The sequence below is a fragment of the Alnus glutinosa genome, chromosome 2 (assembly GCF_958979055.1).
Source record: "Alnus glutinosa chromosome 2, dhAlnGlut1.1, whole genome shotgun sequence".
Classification (NCBI taxonomy): Eukaryota; Viridiplantae; Streptophyta; class Magnoliopsida; order Fagales; family Betulaceae; genus Alnus; species Alnus glutinosa.
This window is the reverse complement of record NC_084887.1, coordinates 8,982,107-9,000,384: the sequence shown is the minus strand read 5'-3', so window position 1 is coordinate 9,000,384 and position 18,278 is coordinate 8,982,107. Positions and strand designations below refer to the sequence as shown.

Sequence of the window (18,278 nt, the reverse complement as noted above, 5' to 3'; positions counted from 1 at the left end):
TCCAAATAACCCTAAATTTAGCAACTAAATTTTTAAAAATGTGCTTTAAATAATAATGTGCCCTTTTAGAACTAAAAATTAAATTGCATAGATTAATCTTAAAATAAGTTTGAATGTACAAAAGAAAGATTTAATAACTATTTTAATTTGAAAAAAATTTACATACTGATATAATTAATAGGTTTGGCCGGTATATAACAAACTAATTAATCAATGAAACTAAAGAGCAACAAATTATGGTAGGAACTATTATTTAATTTATGACAATACTTGTGTTATTTATGACACTACTTGTACATTAAAAACATGAAAGTGAATTGTTAGTTTAAAGTAAAATTTTGTCCCAAGCAAATTTATGTGTTCATATGTTACTGTTTTGTATTGTACGTAGAGAAAAAGATGGACAAGACTTGGATGACAAAGTCTAGGGATACGAGGAAATACTGAGACGAGTGTCGTTCCAATACCAAGTTGTGTAGGTAGTCCACATTCCCTTACCCCCTGTCAAGTGGGCAAGTACGAAAACGGACTAGTAGTGCTGGTTATTTCGACACAACTTACAGGGGCAATGGATTTTACCATAAGGGGTTCTACGTTTGTGGACTTTGCAATTCATAACTGTAGAACCCCTAATGGTAAAATCCATTGCCCCTGTAAGTTGTGTCGATATAACCAGCACTACTAGCCCGGTTTCGTATTTGCCCACTTGACAGGGGGTAAGGGAATGTGGACTACCTACACTACTTGGTATTGGAACGATGAGAAGCATGCACGTGGTCCTGCTGCAGGCTCTTATTTGAATTGATCAGCTGCAGATGCAGCGGGTGGAAGCACAAAACAGGGTGGCGACATACACGCCATGTTGCATGATGCATTTAGCATGCACGAAGTCAACAAGGACAATTGTGAGCCTAAGGTCGTGGCGCAGGGAGGTGAAGAAATTGTTAATGAAGAAGCCGCTGAAGGTGATGTACTGAAGTACTACGACTTGCTTAAAAAGGCAGAGAAGCCACTTCATGGGGGTACTAAACATAGCAAACTGAGTGATACTCTATACACCTGTACAACTTGAAGTGCGTTGGTGGACTTAGTAACACTATATTCTCAGCTTTGCTTGAGTTCATCATTCAGTTGTTGCCTGAGAGTGATGAGACTTTACCAATTAATACATATGTGGCAAAAAAGTTTCTCAGGGACATGGGGCTCAGGTTTGAGAAGATTCTGGCGAGCCGTAATGACTGTATGTTATTCTGAAAGGGCAATGAGGAGTTAGATTCATGTACCGTTTGTGGTGAATCTAAGTGAAATGATGAAATTCATTTAGACAAGGATGGTCAACCCATATCGTCGAGGAAGAGACGCCTGGTGAAAGTGTTGTGGTGGTTTCCACTCATCCCATGACTATAGAGGCTGTTTATGTCGGAGCATACTGCACCCTATATGAGGTGGCATGCAGAAGGCCACACTAAGGGCGGCGTATTGAGGCATCCATCCGATAGTGAGGCATGGAAGTCATTCAACCTCTTACATCCGAAATTTTTAGCAGACAACAGGAACGTAAGGTTTAGACTAACCTCGGATGGATTTAATCCATTTGGGAACATGAGCCTTTTTGTGTGAAACTTTATAAATAGTAAGTTTATTAACCTTAGTTATAAAAAATGTGCTTGAAAGTGTAGTAAGGCATGTTAAGTGAAGAGAATTTAAAGAAACCTTAAAAATAATTTTTGGGTAAAAGCGTGTAATTTGTCTTTGTTTGAAGAATATATATATATATATATATATTGCAAATGTACAATATATAATATGATTAAGCATGTAATTAAATAGTTACTAATATAGTCTCTGTTTATGTTTTTAATAACTTTGTTTTATTATAAATGTGGGATGATTAATGCTTTGGTTCAGCATCATGCCACTTAGACGCAGCCCATTGTGCGATATTAACCAAGAGACACACCACCATGAAAATGGTGATGACGAACTACCACCTCCACGTCCATCGTTCCACGATGGAGTGCACCCCGCTTTGGCCCAATTCATGGCTGACACAACTAGGCACTTCGCCGAAGTGGTAGCACGAATCCCACAACGTAACGAGCAAGCTGAGCATCTAGGTTGCTCAATTCATGACTTCTCTAGTCACCACTTTCGATTGTTTGAAGGTATAGAAGGACCCAATCTAGCATAGGCGTGGCTCACGGATATTGAGGTACTATTCACCACTCTTGGCTGTACTGACGAACAAAAGGTTCATTATATTAGACTGAAGTTGACAGGAGAAGCCAGAAGATGGTGGACCTCAAAGAAGGTGTTGCTTTCAGAATTTGTGAACAAAACTGAAATTACCTGGGAGTTTTTCAAAATGGAGTAGAATAGGCGATTTGTCCTTAGGGCTCAAAGACAACTTCGATCTATTGAGTTCCAGAACCTAGTCCAAGGCAACATAACGGTGGAACAACACTTCGCCCGATTCATGGAACTAGCTAGGTTCATCTCTAACCTAATCTCGGACGAAGAGTCGAAAGCGAAGCACTTCGAGAACGGTCTCAGCCCTCGAATCAAAAAGAGAGTCTTATGCCACGAGATTAAGGACCACGCTAGATTAGTGGAGGTAGCATCTCTTACGGAGAGGGGAATCCACGAATCAACAGCAGCCTATGACCTGAAAAAGCGATCAATGCAGTAAACGTCGCATTCATCAAAAAGGCCAGCAATAGAGAACGATTCCAAGCCAACCGTTGGTAGGAACCTTTCGCCAGCACTAGGAATCAGAGACCTCCCTGTAACAAGTGTGGAAAACTGCTTGGGGGAGATTGTAGAATAGGAGGCCCGAGCTGTTCCAAGTGTGGTAAGTCTGGTCACTTGCAGAAGCATTGCCCTACAAATTCTTTTGAAGGATCAAGGCCACAAGGAAGTAGATCCCAACAACAATATCCTGCCCAAGCACAAGTATATTCATTTACCCCTAGTGGTGCTGAAGAAGAAGAGGAATATACAGATGTGGTGGCAGGTATCATTCTTTAAATAGATAGCGTTAGACATACTATTTATAATTTAGGAATTTCGCATTCATTTATTTGCGCCAATTACATTAAATTTTTAATATAAAGTACTCAACCATTAAGATAGAAGGTAGTAATAACTACTCTTGTATAAGATACGATAGCATAGAGAAATGTCCGATAATACCCAAAATTAAATTAATGGCATGATTAAATTAGATGGATATTAAGAATCAAATTATTTATATCTTGAGGACGATATTGTTTATGACGGAACAAGGAAAAGATCGTGGTACCATATAAGGTTAGTACCCATACATATCTTAGTCGATGAGTCAAACCCATAAAATATATCATGGTACTATATAAAATGTTGTACCTAGATAAAGAAATAGAAATTCAAAGGATTGATAGTTTCATAAGATTTTGGATATTAATAGATAAAAAGAAACATAAGAAAATATTATTGTCTTACACCCTTTTGGATAAAGAACACAAAAATTGTTTAAATAGGACTTAATTATAAGCCTCACATCCAATTAAAGATATCATGGATTTAAAGGATAGTCGAAAACTATAATTTCATAGACCAAAGTGCTTATGATATAATACAGATTTGAGTAATTTTTGGATATATAAGGCCAACCGGAGGATGATTAAGGTAAATAACATTTAGGTCAAAATTTTTGCTTAATATGAACTCTATGTATAGCATGATTTAAAATTTTGAGGTCTAGAATAAAAGGTATTAAAGATTGTTTCTTATTCGATGAATAGGAGGCGTTAGGTCATGAATAAGGTTCTTCTCTAGAATTGGGAGGTAGAATTTCAATAACATAAGATGGAATTTCAATAATAGAAGATAAGATGAAATTCTGGAATATTACTTAAGGTACTTGACAACATGATGATTTGATCATGTGGTATCACGGACGTACAAGAGACAATGAACCCTATTAAAAGTAGACCTTTATGCTGAAGCAGAAAAATGGAAATGATGTAAATGGTGAAAAGTCAGATGATGACCATGTAGGTTAAAGTTATATGGTGAGATGAGAGATAGGAAGCCAATATGCATTATTTTCTTACATCCTTTTTATTCCTTAGAACATTTCTATATGTGAACAGTTAGAATAACCTATGTTCAGTGATTAGACACTACACTTAAAATTTGTGTCACCCAATTAAGATAAGTGAAAACTTAAAAGTTAAGTTTCCTTTAGAGTAAACTTTATGCGTGGCAAAGTTTACGAATTTCGAGGATGAAATTCCGTTAAGGGGCGAGGAATGTAGTGCCCCTAATATTGTTCTTCATCTTTTAATGCAATTGTTCTTCAATTCATAATCAATATTGGTAGAATTATTCTCTTGTCTTAGAAAGCTTTTTACCTTTATTGAACTTAAATCATTCTTATTTTCTGTGATTATGAGAATGATGATTATACAACGGGTTTAATTGACATGTGATTAAGAGCATTAGATAGGCCATGCCTAGGGAAGACGAATCGTACTACACCGCAGTTTAGTGTAACTTAAGTAGACGATTCTTACTAACCGAAGATGGGTTATACTTTTACATTGATTGTATGTATCCTATTAAAGATGTAGCTAATCCATGCCTAGGGAAGACGGGTAGTACCGCATCTTAGTGGTTAAGTGGACGGTCCGTGCCAACCGAAGATGGATTATACTTATTCTTTAATATAATTTCTTGTTTATTTATAGCATGCATAGAATGAATTTCTCTAATTAAATATGATTAACCATTGATGCGCGGATAGCGGTAAAGTCAATACTTTACTCTTTCTCTCTCTTATATTTCAATTCTTTTTTACGTTTATTTTATGCACTTTAGTTAATTACAAATTCAACAATCTTTTTTTTAGTTATTTTTAATCTTCACAAACTTGATAGCAATACATCTGCAGTTCTTGAAGTTCGACAGCCTCTCTATAGCCTTATCCTATAAGGATTCGTCCTATTGCGAGTGGTTATTTATTATTGATATATTTTGGTAAACAAAAGATCACATCACCTACGGTGTTGTCACGTCATACCAATCAGAAGGCGACACGTTTCCCATTTAATAAAAATATATAAAAAAAAAAATTATGAACTCATTTGGAGGAAATCCAATTTGAAAGAAAATTAAGCATAATAAAAAATTAGATAGATATGCTAACTTTTGTAGATTTATACAAAATCACAAAACAAAATCAATATAATTCTAATAAAATATATTCATATAAATAAGTAACGAATTATTTCAAACTATATATAGGAGAGAGGAAAGAGATTGCAAAACAAGCAGAATCTACAAACCTAAAATCTTCAAGTAATTATTAACGAGATGCGAAGACATAGAATTTATATGCACATCTTATCAACCTTGTCTACCCCGTATATCTTAGCCTATAATTATGTTGATTGCAAAATAAAAGGTTTGGGAGGATTGATCGAGGCTTAAGCAACAATTATGAGTGTGCTTTGGAGGCAGTACCAAACGAGTCTCCCTCCTCAGTCAAAATCACATCTCCTTCACCTCCCCCTTTCTCCTTTTATAGTTCTCTCTCTCTCTCTCTCTCTCTCTCTCTCTCTCTCTCACTGCACCCCTTTTTATTTTTGTGTGCAGCTAGCCCCTATTCTTACTCCCTTTGGAGTAAGACCCCACTTTACCATTAGTTGATGGGCCAATCACCTTGAGGCACTTCAGCCAGACATTCTCCTTTTTTCTTTTTCTTTTTTTCTTTTTGTGGGAGGTGGCCAAGATATTGAAACCAATTTGTGCTCAATTCGACCCATCAAAATTTTCCTCTTCTTCATGCCATTTGGCCCACTACAAAAATTTGCTTTAAGGGCTTATATAACTATTCTAAATTTTTAAATCTAATTTGAAAGAGAACTATGTCTAATGAAAAATTAGATATATATGATAAATTTTGTATATATTTACAAAATTAGGAAACAATATCGTTCTTATTCTAAGCAAATATATTCAAATAAATAAGTACAAATTCTAACTATATATAGCAAAGAGGAGAGAGATTGCAAAACAAGCTGAATCTACAAACCTACAATTTTCAAGTAATTATTAATGGGATGGGAAGACATAGAATTTGTAAGCACAACTCATCAACCTCGTCTACCCTCTATATCTTAGTCTATAATTATGTTGATAACAAAATAAAAGGATTAGGAGGATTGTTTGAGGCTTAAGCAACAATCATGAGTGTGCTTTGAAGGCAGTACCAAACGAGTTTACCTTCTCAGCCAAAATTGCCACTCATTCGCCTCCCCTCTCTCTCTCTCTCTCTCTCTATCATTCTTTATTTATCTGCTTTGTCTCTCGCTCTTCCACTCTATCTCTCAGCTCAGCCTCTTGAATTCTCTCTTAACTCTCCCCTTTTGTTCTTTTGTAGTCTATGTTATGGATAGTACCCTAAAACCCAATTTGCTTTGTGTGATATTTTCATTTTATAACAAAATTGTTTATTTTCCGAGATAACATATCCTTATATATATGTGTGTGTGTGTGTGTGACATTTATGTCCTTAAGTTACATTGAATATGGTTTATGTGTATTAAAGAGATTATCACTCAACATCTAAACCATAATACCTTATGACTTATAAACCTTAGTTCATAGTCAATGATATAATTGTGTTTTCTATATGATAAGATTATAATATATCAATCATGATCATCTCTCTTGATCATGACAGTAGAGACTTCAGATTGATATATTGGTGTGGTTAGAATACACTGAACTGGAGCACGTGAGTTGCTATTATATAAACTGTTGTCGATTGAATAACTTGAATTCACAACTACTTATATAACATTGACTCTTAATCTTGAGAGGAATATGAACTTAAATGTGAAGTGTAAGTTACTTTGATATATTTAAGAGTGAGATCTTGTACAATCAAAATAATTTCAGGCCTGATTATTTTAATGAGGAGTTAGTGAAATTAAATATACTTAATAAAATATGAGTTCAAGACTATGATAATAATCAAAAGATTTAATCATGGACTCAAATATTAAGAGATAGTGAAATAAAGCGATAGTAAATTTATTTTTAACTTTAATTTCATTATGGATATTTAATGGAGGGGTCAAATGTAATTATAAGAAGTTAAAGGAGCTATTGATTAATCAAAATAAATACTATAGTATAATTACGAATTTTTAGTTTAATAAGTTATAATTTAATTTTTGGGGGTGGCCAAACCACTCCCAATACCCTGATGGGGTGGTTCGGCCACCCCAGACCCGTCAAGAGGGTGGCTCACCTTGGCCAAAATGAAGGTGGTCGGCCACCCCCATGGTGGCCAAGGGGTGGCTCAGACACCCCTTTTTTCTTTTTTTTTTTTTTTAAATTTTTAAAGATTTTTTTGTTCTTTATTCTTTATTTATTATTATTATTATTATTTTTTTTTATACTAAAACACCTGTCAATCCTAAGGGCTGATCCCTGGTGAGCCGTTAGTTTTTGGACAGAAAACTTGACTGAGGTGCTAATTTGGTCTTTTCTAAAAACGGAGGTACTATTTGTGATGCGAATTGAAATTCGGCCATCCCAGATCGGTCAAGAGGCCACTTTGCCAAAATGAGGGTGGCCAGCCACTCTCATGGTGGCCAAGGGGTGGCTCAGACACTCTTTTTATTTTTTTTATTTTTTTTATTTTTATACTAAAACACATGTCAACCCTAAGGACTGATCCCTGGCATGCCGTTAGTTTTTGGACGGAAAACTTGACTGTGGTATTAATTTGGTCTTTTTCCAAAACAGAGGTACTATTTGTGATGTGAATTGAAATTCAGCCACCCCAGACTGGTCAAGAGGCCACTTCGTCAAAATGAGGGTGGCCAGCCACCCTCATGGTGTCTAAGTGGTGGCTGAGCCACCTTTTTTTTTTCTTTTTTTTTTTTCAAATTTTTAATTAATTTTTAAAGATTTATTTATTTTATACTAAAACACGTGTCAACCTTAAGATTTGACACCTGGTGGACAGTTAGTTTTTAGACAAAAAACTTGACTGAGATATTAATTTAATCTTTTCCCAAAATAAAGGTACATGTAGTGCGAATTTAAATTTCGGTAATAAAAAATAAAATTTTTAAAATTCAGCAACACAAACGTATATAACCCAAGAAATTGTACAGAAAAGATGAAAACACGTATTTGCAGCAAAGTGCCCCCCGCGAATGAGTTGAATGACGGAAAGGCCCTTGGTAAAGCAAGACTCATTTCCCTCCTTGAGATCTCAGAAACCCTCCTTGGCAAATGCAATACCTGATTTCCCTTGGAAAATCCCCCTATTCCAAATTTCCCTCCATTTTTCCGCTGCCACTCCTAACCCAACCCACCTACGATCACCGGAGGTAGCACCGAGCGAGTTCCTCTTTCGTCCCTACGTTGTCACCCACTCTGATAGGGCTTCTTCTCCATCATCAACCACTGCATTCCTCGCAGTCGGTATGCTCTATTCTGTTTCCCACTTCCTGTATACGTACCTGCTTTTCTTGACCGAAGCTTGAAACTTTGCTCTAAAGAATGGAATAATTACGCATTTAATTACAACTGAACCAGTACTGTAATATTCCTGTTCTGTATGTGATTGAAAATGGGAGTAGTTGCCTAGTTGGTATGATATGATTGGAATTTTGTTGGGTGCTTTGTCCAAATTTAGGAAAGTTATAAGATAGTGTATGAATTTGAGAATGTTAGTTTTGATGGCATCGTGAACACGTACTAAGAATTTCAAAGAAGTATGAGTGTTGTACATGTAGTGTGCACTTTAAACACTATCTAAGCATATGGGGTTCTACTATAAGTTTTGAAGAGCTCCAGTTGCCTTTAAATAGTGAAGTATAGAAGTATGAGTGTTATAGGGGATTTGGAGCTGATGGTGTATGCTTATGGTTTTCCATTGTCTTAATGTTGAGTTTCTGTATGTCTTTTATAATGTCTAAGTTTCGGAATCACGTTTCCCATAAAATGTTTGTCATGATGATAATTTTGCTTAAAGTTTTTAAAACATGATGTATTTCATGATTTATTGTGAACCTGATGTTGTAAGGCGAACACATTGCTTAATCGGCTTCTGGCATATTTAAAGTATAATTTTGTGGAATCTAGTATTGGTAAAGCATTCCCTTGGTTACCACCTGGGATTGTTAATGGTTTGGTCTGCTAGCATTTGCACTGGGACATAAGGATGTGATTTGGTTCCAGTCTCTAAGACTTTACAGTTAAGTTTTCATTACCAAAATAGAGTTCGGTGTATTATGCTGTAAAATAATCTTTCAAAAGCCACAAGGAAGGCAGTCAATCTTGTCAGATGCCCTTCACTTATCTCGGCTTGCTTTCAACAGCTTTATGAATGTAGACAGAGACTTGCTGCTCTCTGTGAAAATTGCTGTGCAATATATAGTGCTTCTTTTCTATCACTAGGTGTATAGTGGGTCAAAACTTTGGCATATCGGCTAGGGTTGCATTATCTTTTTCAGTTTTTGTTCCTGTCATTGCATTAGCATAGGCTGTTCTTTTCTATGTAGGGGTGGAAAATTAGGTTCTAAGATATGGTTTTAGCTCAAACCCAAAATTATTGTGCTCTGTGTAGGTGTAAGAGGTGAGTTTAGGTGCTTTAGAAGTGGTGTTTTGGCATCAAAATAGTCTTTGCAATTTTTGATTTTAGATCTTTAAAAATGATCAAATATATGCTCTCCATAAATCAGCTTATTTCTTCATAAGAAAATGGTGTGATGAAATCCTATCTTCTTCACAAAGTAGGTCTGGGTGACATTACTTTGCAGACGACGAGTATGGCTTTTTGGAATATGTATGATCGAAGACATTTTGATTGTGCTGAGTACCAATTGGGCATTTGCTTCTTTTTTTTAGTTCATGGCGATGTTTGACTTTGACTTCTTAACATCATGATTTTCAAGACCTACTATTGACTTCCTGTAAAAGCCACTAGGTGGTATGAAATGGAGTAACTTGTCTTGATGTCACAATTTGGCCAGTTTCAAAATGTGCATGAGTTTTTCTGTTCGATAGTAAAATCAAATACCATATGGTTCAGCAATCTGTGGGCAAATGCTGATCCATTTATTTAGAAATCAATCTGTTCACCTGAAAGTTACTAAACAGGTAAAGCTAATATATGTTCTTTCAATGGCATTTACATTACTTTAAAACTTCAGCGAAAATTGATATAATTGGATTGCCTATACTTGATTAAGGTAATCTGAACTATCTGAATGTGGTGAATGCCATGCATCAAGTTGAAGACCCTTAAGGTTATATTTGGATGAAGAATTTGAAAAACTCTTGAATTTTCAAAATGACGAGATTTAAATTGATGAAATTTAATTTGAAAAATATTGAATTTCTATTGTTGGGAGCTTGGGATGGATACAATTTTGAAAAAAGAAAAGAAATTAGAGTATTATAGTAGCTCAATCATGATGGTAAAGGTAGTGTTAATGACTTGGTGATGGTGGTTGAATGGTATGATGGTATTGATAGTAATAATGACAACTATAATGGCGATGGTGGAGGTGGTGGCTACAATAATGGGTGGTAGTGACAACAATGCTAGTGGTATCAACGGCGATGAGGATAGTGGTATTGGTGGCAATGGTATCAATGGAAACGGGTGGTAGTGTTGGTATTGACAGTAGTAATGGTAATGATGGTGACAACAACGATGGTAGTGACGATGTCAAGACTAATAATGGTGGTCTGTGAACGATAATATTAATAGTTTTTGTAGAATGACATATTCCCTTATGGAATTTGAATTTGGGGTTTTGAATTTTAAAAGTCATTCAATTTTTCATTCAATTTTTGAAACGACTCTATTGTTTACTCAAACATGGGAAACAAAAATTGGAAATTCCTAAATTACAATTTTAAGTGAAATCCTACCTCAAAAGCCTTCATCCAAGCGCATGATAATATGCTTCATAAATGAAGTAGAAGCTAACATTTGTTTTAGTGTTGATTTGAACAAGATGCTTTTTAATGAAGACTTGTAATAGTTCCACATAGAAATTTTCTAGAAGTCTCCCTCTCTGAATGGAATTCTCTCTGTGTATTCCTTAATCATAGTTATGAAGAAGAATTTGTAGAAATTGTCATTTTTGAATGGACTGTCTCTCGCTCCCCCCCCCCCCAAAAAAAAAAAAAAAAAAACCTATGGTCCATGGGTCTTCTGTTCACCTCCACCATGCACGCACCCTTCCACTGTCATCCTTGTGCCTAGATCTACATCAATCCATCTTATGCTGCCCATTCCACCGGCGTTTAGGGCCCATGCGCTTCCCGTTGAGAGCCCATCCCCACCTCACTCTTCAATAAAGCGGGAATAATTCTCTCTTTTGTTCGAAGCTGTCATAGAGCATGCTCTTTTGTCCAAGGATGCGGCACAGGTGATCTCCATCGACTGCCTCATTGCAGTCATCATCAGTGCACCCTCTCTTTAGCGATCTGTTTGTCGGATTGCATCACATACTGCCGTCATGGCGGCCCTTTCCTTGGTATTTTGGTCAAGGAACTACGGGACCCATTTTTTTTTTTTAATTATTATTATTTTTTTATAAGTAAGAAACCAATCTCATTAAAAAAGCGTAATGCTCTTCTTAGTACATTGGGAGTATACAAAGGGAATACCTAAATAGAAAGAGAAAAGCGAGTGAGAAAAACAACAAAATTAAAGGACAAAGGGTGGATATAAGCCGTAGTCCAAAAGTACCAAGTAAGGTAGAACGGGGGTAGAATCTCTTCCAAGGTACCTTCCAAATTCTCAAAGCTCCTATTGTTTCTTTCCCTCCATAAGCATTAAAAGAGGCAAATAGGTGCCATATTCCAAACCGCAGTGCTCCTTGGCCTTCTAGAGGACCACCAACAAGCAAACAAGTCAATGACCCGTATGGGCATAACCCAAGACATCCCAAAATGATTGAAGAGAGAACTCCACAAAGTAAAAGCCACGTCGCAGTGGAGAAGAAGATGATCCACGGACTCCCCAGTCTTCTTACACATATAACATCTGTCTATCACGATAACATACTGCTTCTTAAGGTTGTTCAGGGTAAGGATTTTGCCAAAAAAGGCAGCCCTTGAAGGAGCCTGAGTGCGCCAAACACTTTTCCAAGGAAAGTGACTACCCCTAGAGCAAGCCAAGGAGAAGAATGACTTGACCTTGAACAAACATTTTTTGGAGGAGACCCACTTTGATAGAGTGCAAAGCATGGAAGAAAGAAGCAAAATGATCCAGCTCCCAATCGTGAGCCTCCTTAGTAAAGCTCACCTTCTATTGGTTGGAACCGCCCAAAAACTCCAAATTATCCACAAAAGAGGCGTCCTTCACGTGGACAATACCAAATAAAGTTGTAAAGGCTACCTTAAGAGCCGTGTTCCCATACCACAAATCATGCCAAAAGCTAATCTTGGAACCATCCCCCACAACAAATATAGTGAAGATTGAAAAAGAATCCCAACCTTTTCTGATGTTGTTCCACACCCTCACTCCAAAGGCAACTGCTGGCTTGAGAGAGCACCATCCGCCCCATAGGCTGCCGTATTTAGAATCCACCACACATTTCTCTCAGACCCTAAACGCCATAGACATTTACCTAGCAGGGTGCAATTGAACGTCCTCAAATGTCTAATCCCCAACCCTTCCTCAGAGATTGGAGAGCAAACATTGTCCTAGCTAACTGGGTGATATTTAAATTTATCGTCTATCCCTCTCCATAAAAAAGTTTCTTTGGAGCTTTTCAATACGATTGGCCACACTAGCAGGAATGGGGAAGAGAGACAAGAAGTACGTAGGTAGATTGGAGAGAGTGCTCTTGATAAGGGTAAACCTACCACCCTTGAACAAATACATCCTTTTCCAACTGGCTAAGCGACGCTCCATCTTTACCACGATACCATCCCAAATAGACTTAGCCTTGTAACATGCCCCTAGCGGCATACCAAGATACTTCAGGGGCAGAGAGAAGTCCCACATCCCAATATGTCAGCCAACTCAACAACATTATCCACATTGCCAATAGGAACCAAGAGGGATTTGGCAAGATTGACCTTTAAGCCAAAAATAGCTTTGAAATATAATAAGAGAACACGCAGATAGCGGAGGTGGCTAGGGATAGCCTCACAGAAGACCAATGTATCATCCGCGAACAACAAGTATGAGATATTAACCACGGGGAGCCTATAACGCACAGGAAATCCTAAGAGACGACCCCTGTCAACAGTAACAGAAAACATTTTGCTCAAAGCCTCCATGACCACTACTAATAGAAGGGGGTATAGAAGATCGCCCTATCTCAGCCCTCTAGAATTATTGAAGAAGCTGGACGGAGAACCATTAACCAAAACAGAGAAGCGCACCGAAAAAATGCAATGTGATATCCAAGAGACCCATTTCTCCCCAAAACCGCACCTTTTCAGCATGCTTAATAAGAACTTCCAGTTGATGTGATCAAAAGCCTTCGTAATATCCAGCTTGCAAAGCACCTCAGGAATACCAGACTTGATACGGCTATCCAAACATCCACTAGCTATGAGTACCAAGTCCAAAATTTGTCTACCTTTTACGAAAGCGTTTTAGGGCTTTGAGATGATCTTCTCCATATCATGACTCGTTTTATTAGCAAGGACTTTAGCAATGATCTTACAAACACCATTCACGAGGCTAATAGGCCAAAAGTCTGTGAGTCAATCGCCCCAGGAGTCTTAGGGATTAAGGCAATGAAGGAGGCGTTGAGGCTTTTCACAAATTTGCTATGAGCATGAAAATCAGAAAAGAGCACCATGATATCAGACTTGATCACATCCCAGTAGTCTTGGACAAAAGCCATGGGGAAACCGTCGGGACCTGGAGCTTTATTTCTGTTCATACCTTTCACCACCTCTAGGACCTCCCTCTCCTAAAAAGGAAGCTGCAACCGAGAGACCTCCTCCTTAGCTAAAGAGTTGAAAGCAAGGCCATCCAACATAGGTCGCCAGTTGTATTGCTCTGAAAATAAGGACTCTGTTTTATTTGTATTTTTATTTTCTTGCACTGTAATGATTGTTTTTGAGGTGTTTGTTGGGGTCCCCCACCCTCGCCTTATGTATTTCTTTTTATGTTTTAATAGAATGGCTCAGGAAAAAAAAAAAAAAAAAGAGAAAAAAAAAGATACCATTGTGATCAATCATACCTTCCTACCACCAAACCTCTACCATCTAGCCAGCTTTTTGACATATTTGTTGCTATGGCTTTCTTTAGCTCATCATGGTTTTTTGGGTGGTTGAAGTTTCATAAAAAATGCTATATCTTTTAGGAGGTAAAAAGTTTTAGAAAAATATCAAGAGGGAATAGTGAATTCATGAAATGAAATATGGGGATATTCCATGTAGTGATTGATTCTCTTACAATTTTTGTCTTTGGTGGGGGCTGGGGAAGAGATCGTTATGTTTGTGCATAAAAAAATGCATGGATTTCTCTTATCAAGATAAATTGGAAAAATTCTAATTGATTATAAGGCCAACCAAGCTCCTTATTCATGGGAAGTTTTCAAGCAAGTGAATGAATTAATTGGAAGCTTGAGGCAGAAAAGATAAGAAAAAGTATTTTAAGATGATTCAGCTATATGGAGTAGAATGGAAAGGGGATTAGATTTGAGTGGAAGGCATTCCAAGGACAAGATGAACTGAAAAACATGGGTCAAAGGTGTGTGAGAAGACATGATAATGTATGATCAAGTGGAGGATAATTCACCAAAGAAGAACTGATGTAGCTGAGCCCAAGTACTTGGGGTTTGGGTTTTTTAGAGTGGAGCTTTGATCTTTCTAAAGCTTCATGCACTGCTGTGCATGTTTTCACATGCACAGATAAATGTAGTCTTTTGTCTCATATTGAGCAAAATTAATTAAGGAACATTTATGGGAAAAGAAAACCTCTGTTGATTATTGAAATATTATGATGTAAGCATGTATTTATTTGACTATGCAAAACCCCTCCCTCTTTCTCGCCTGGTGTTCTAAAAGTTATTTTATATGTATTTTTGCATCTAGGTTTTTGCTTTGAACTTATGATGGAAGTTCAAGATCACAATGAGCATACTCAAGAAAAGAAGATGCTTCCACCACCAGTTGGAATCTTTCAGACGCGGGAAGAACTTCTCAAACATGTTCGCGACTTTGCCCTAACACAGGGTTATATGGTATCCATTAAGGATTCCTCAAAGGATAGGTATGTAACCATTGCTTGTGATAGAGGTGGCATTTATCGTGAAAGGCTTAAGACCGGTGAAAATATGCGTCAAAGGAAGACAGCTTCTCGCCTTACTAATTGTCCCTTTGAAGTTGTGGGCAAAAAGGATGATGACTTGTGGACACTAACCATTAAAATTGGAGAACACAATCATGAGCCTTCAACAGATGTTTCTGACCATCCTTCCTGCCGTCGTTTTACTGAAGAGGAGTTGTTAATGATAAGAGAAATGACTGCAGCTGGTAAACGGCCACGTCAAATTCTCAAGGCTTTAAGGCAACAAAATCCGAATCTTGTATCAGATTCAAGGAATGTTTACAATGTCAAAGCCAAGATCCGTCGAGACAGTTTGTCAGGTGAGGAATATGGAAGGTTTGTTTCATGGTTCTTTTGCTCTTCTCATGTCTTTTTCTGCTCCCAATCCAACTTCATCATCCTGCTGGTGTGACACTTCCACTTCTGCATGCATGGATTAATCTCCTGCAAGGCCAAACTAATTGTGTCATCCTCAAGTGCTCATGAGAACAACAGTCTGATTCCAAATTTTAAACATTCACATATGTTTTAGGAGTTTCCTTAACAAGAAAGAAAGGGTAGGTTGAAGGGTACTGAATATACTATTAGGAGCTAGTCTATGATATAGTTGATAAATTGATCTAAAATTGAGCCAATGCTGTTATATCACAATTGTAAATATATCCTAGTGGCCAGGGGTTTTGACTCTTTTGACTTATAAACCAAAAAAGAAAAAGAGACAATAAAAGAACCCCAAAGTATCACATGTTGCACCTGGTAAGTTTATTATTTAGGCATTTCTGACAGGCAGTGAAAAGAGTGTAGCAGATTAAAACCTGATACGGCCAAGGGCTTCTTCTTACATGAAGTAGGATTTTGAAGGTAAAACATATCTTACAAATTAAATACTATTAATTTGCCGTCTTGCATAATATCATACATTTATTAGCAAACATTTGATGAGCATAACAGCAATTTTAAACTATAATTTTTTTTTTTTTTAATCTCCCATTCTATCATAGCTTTTTGTCATGCTTTAAGATTTTGATTACAACTTTTTTGTGGTTGGTTTTAAGAAATTAATCAAAGTCAGAATACTACTGCCATCATCAATGGATGGGTTGTGCTTCTCCAAAAATGAGCCAATACTAATCAGTTACCCTTTGTGGTCTCAGCCCACAAGTACTCATCGTTTGATAACAAATGGACATTAAAATGTGATAGTAATATCTTATTTGATATCGTCTCCATTTTAAAAGAAATTGATAAGAGTCATTTATGGTCCATAGTAGATTTTATAGATGTAATGTTGTATATGTTGCCACTTGTTGAATTTTTTTGAATAACGGGTATGTACACTGTTAAGTTTATGGGCCATGAGCTGAGGGACATAACAAAGTGGCATGGTTTTGGCGGGCTGCCTGAGTTCATTGCCCTAAATTGATTCGACAATGACAAAATCACAAATGATTTGGGGCCCAAGAAAAAGATCACAAATAACTTGGGCAATTCTGACCCAAGAAAGACCGGCACGTAACAGTAACAACTCATTGGTACACCTCCAAATTTTGGAATAAATTGCATTACACAAGCATTTTCCAACGTGCATTGAACTGGACTGAAAACGTCTCTCTGACTCTCTCTCTCTCTCTCTATAAAGGCAAGAAAGTGGAGTCATCGTCATCATCATCAGCGGTAGTGAACGGATGTCCAAGCGAGGTGTCGCCGCCGCAACAGATGGTACAACAAGGTGTGGCAATGACGGGGTCTCCTCATGTGCACATGGAGAGCAAAGCAGTGAGTGATACGAAGGTTTTAGCTGCCGAGTTGTGCCACTACTTGTACACGCTGGGGTGGGTTTCGGGCGCTGGAGGCAGCATCACCCTCAGAGTCCACGACGATTCCGTCCCTAGGCCCGCTCAGCTCATTGTCATGGCCCCTTCTGGTGTGCACTCTCTCTCTCTCTCTCTCTAATGCATGCATAAACATGTGCACAAGTGCCCCATGCGCTTGCATTTTGGCTTGTTGCCGTTTTCGTTCTGGTTTTTATGTGGGAATGCATGTGTTTATGGTAGTACTAGTAAATGGCACTTGGTGTAGTTGTTATCGCTGCTGCAATGGTAAAAAACACTTGGTAAGACCCTTTAGTTTTGGCTGGTCAAACTGTTTGGGTTATGTGGTTCATCTTTGTCACGCCTGCCGACTTTCACGTTGGTTGGAGATATACGAGTTTTATGTATGATGCACGTATATGCCTTGCATTCGAGTTTAATATCTATGTTTGTTTTCTTAGTGGGGTGTGTGACTGGTTTTTTTAGACCAGGCCTAATTTGTTGCCAATTTGTTTATGCACATAAGCACATTAGCACATCTAACAGTCTTTTGTGGGTACTTTTCAGAGTAAATAGTGTATCTTATGTAGGTGTTCAGAACGAGAGAATGGTTCCCGAGGACATTTATTTACTATCATCAGATGGGTTTGTTTTGTCCAGACCCCTTCTTAAGCCATATGCCCATAAGGCTCCCAAGTGTACTGATTGTGCTCCTCTATTTATGAAGGTATTGAACTGGTATTTTTTTTCCTGGCTGCTTCCTTTAACTGTAATCTGTTGTAGGGGCTTTCATCTCACTTGGAACTTTGGATTGTAGCAGAATTAACTTGAATTAGGATTTTTGTCTATACTTGTTCAAGCGCATGCAGTGTCATTCAGGACAAGTGGTGATATTTTAGAATATGGATTTCATTTTCATTTTGACAACCATTTTAAACAAACTTTAGGAAAATTATTCAAATGTAAATTTCTAGACGCTTACAAGATTACCTTGCCAAATTTAGCATGCCTTTTTGTACATAGACATTAAATTATGGAGATATCTATGCTTTGTGAAGTGAAAGAAAAAAATCTGTATATGCCTCATTAATGGATTAATATCCGTAATAGACATTGTGTTCCATGATCTTCAGATATTTTTCATT

General features: G+C 37.3%; 1 protein-coding gene across 3 annotated transcripts in view; it reads left to right on the top strand.

Annotated features, from left to right (window-relative positions):
• The first annotated feature begins 8,204 nt into the window (after positions 1 to 8,204).
• LOC133859539 (probable bifunctional methylthioribulose-1-phosphate dehydratase/enolase-phosphatase E1 2) overlaps positions 8,205 to 18,278 on the top strand; it is a 28,828-nt gene continuing 18,754 nt past the window's right edge. For all 3 annotated transcript variants that reach the window (XM_062294964.1, XM_062294965.1, XM_062294963.1), the window contains exons 1-4: positions 8,205 to 8,487; positions 15,088 to 15,642; positions 16,962 to 17,246; positions 17,724 to 17,860. In XM_062294964.1, the coding sequence (XP_062150948.1) occupies positions 8,226 to 8,487; positions 15,088 to 15,642; positions 16,962 to 17,246; positions 17,724 to 17,860 (1,239 nt within the window). In that variant the 5' untranslated portion in view covers positions 8,205 to 8,225. The remainder of the gene's footprint in view (positions 8,488 to 15,087; positions 15,643 to 16,961; positions 17,247 to 17,723; positions 17,861 to 18,278) is intronic.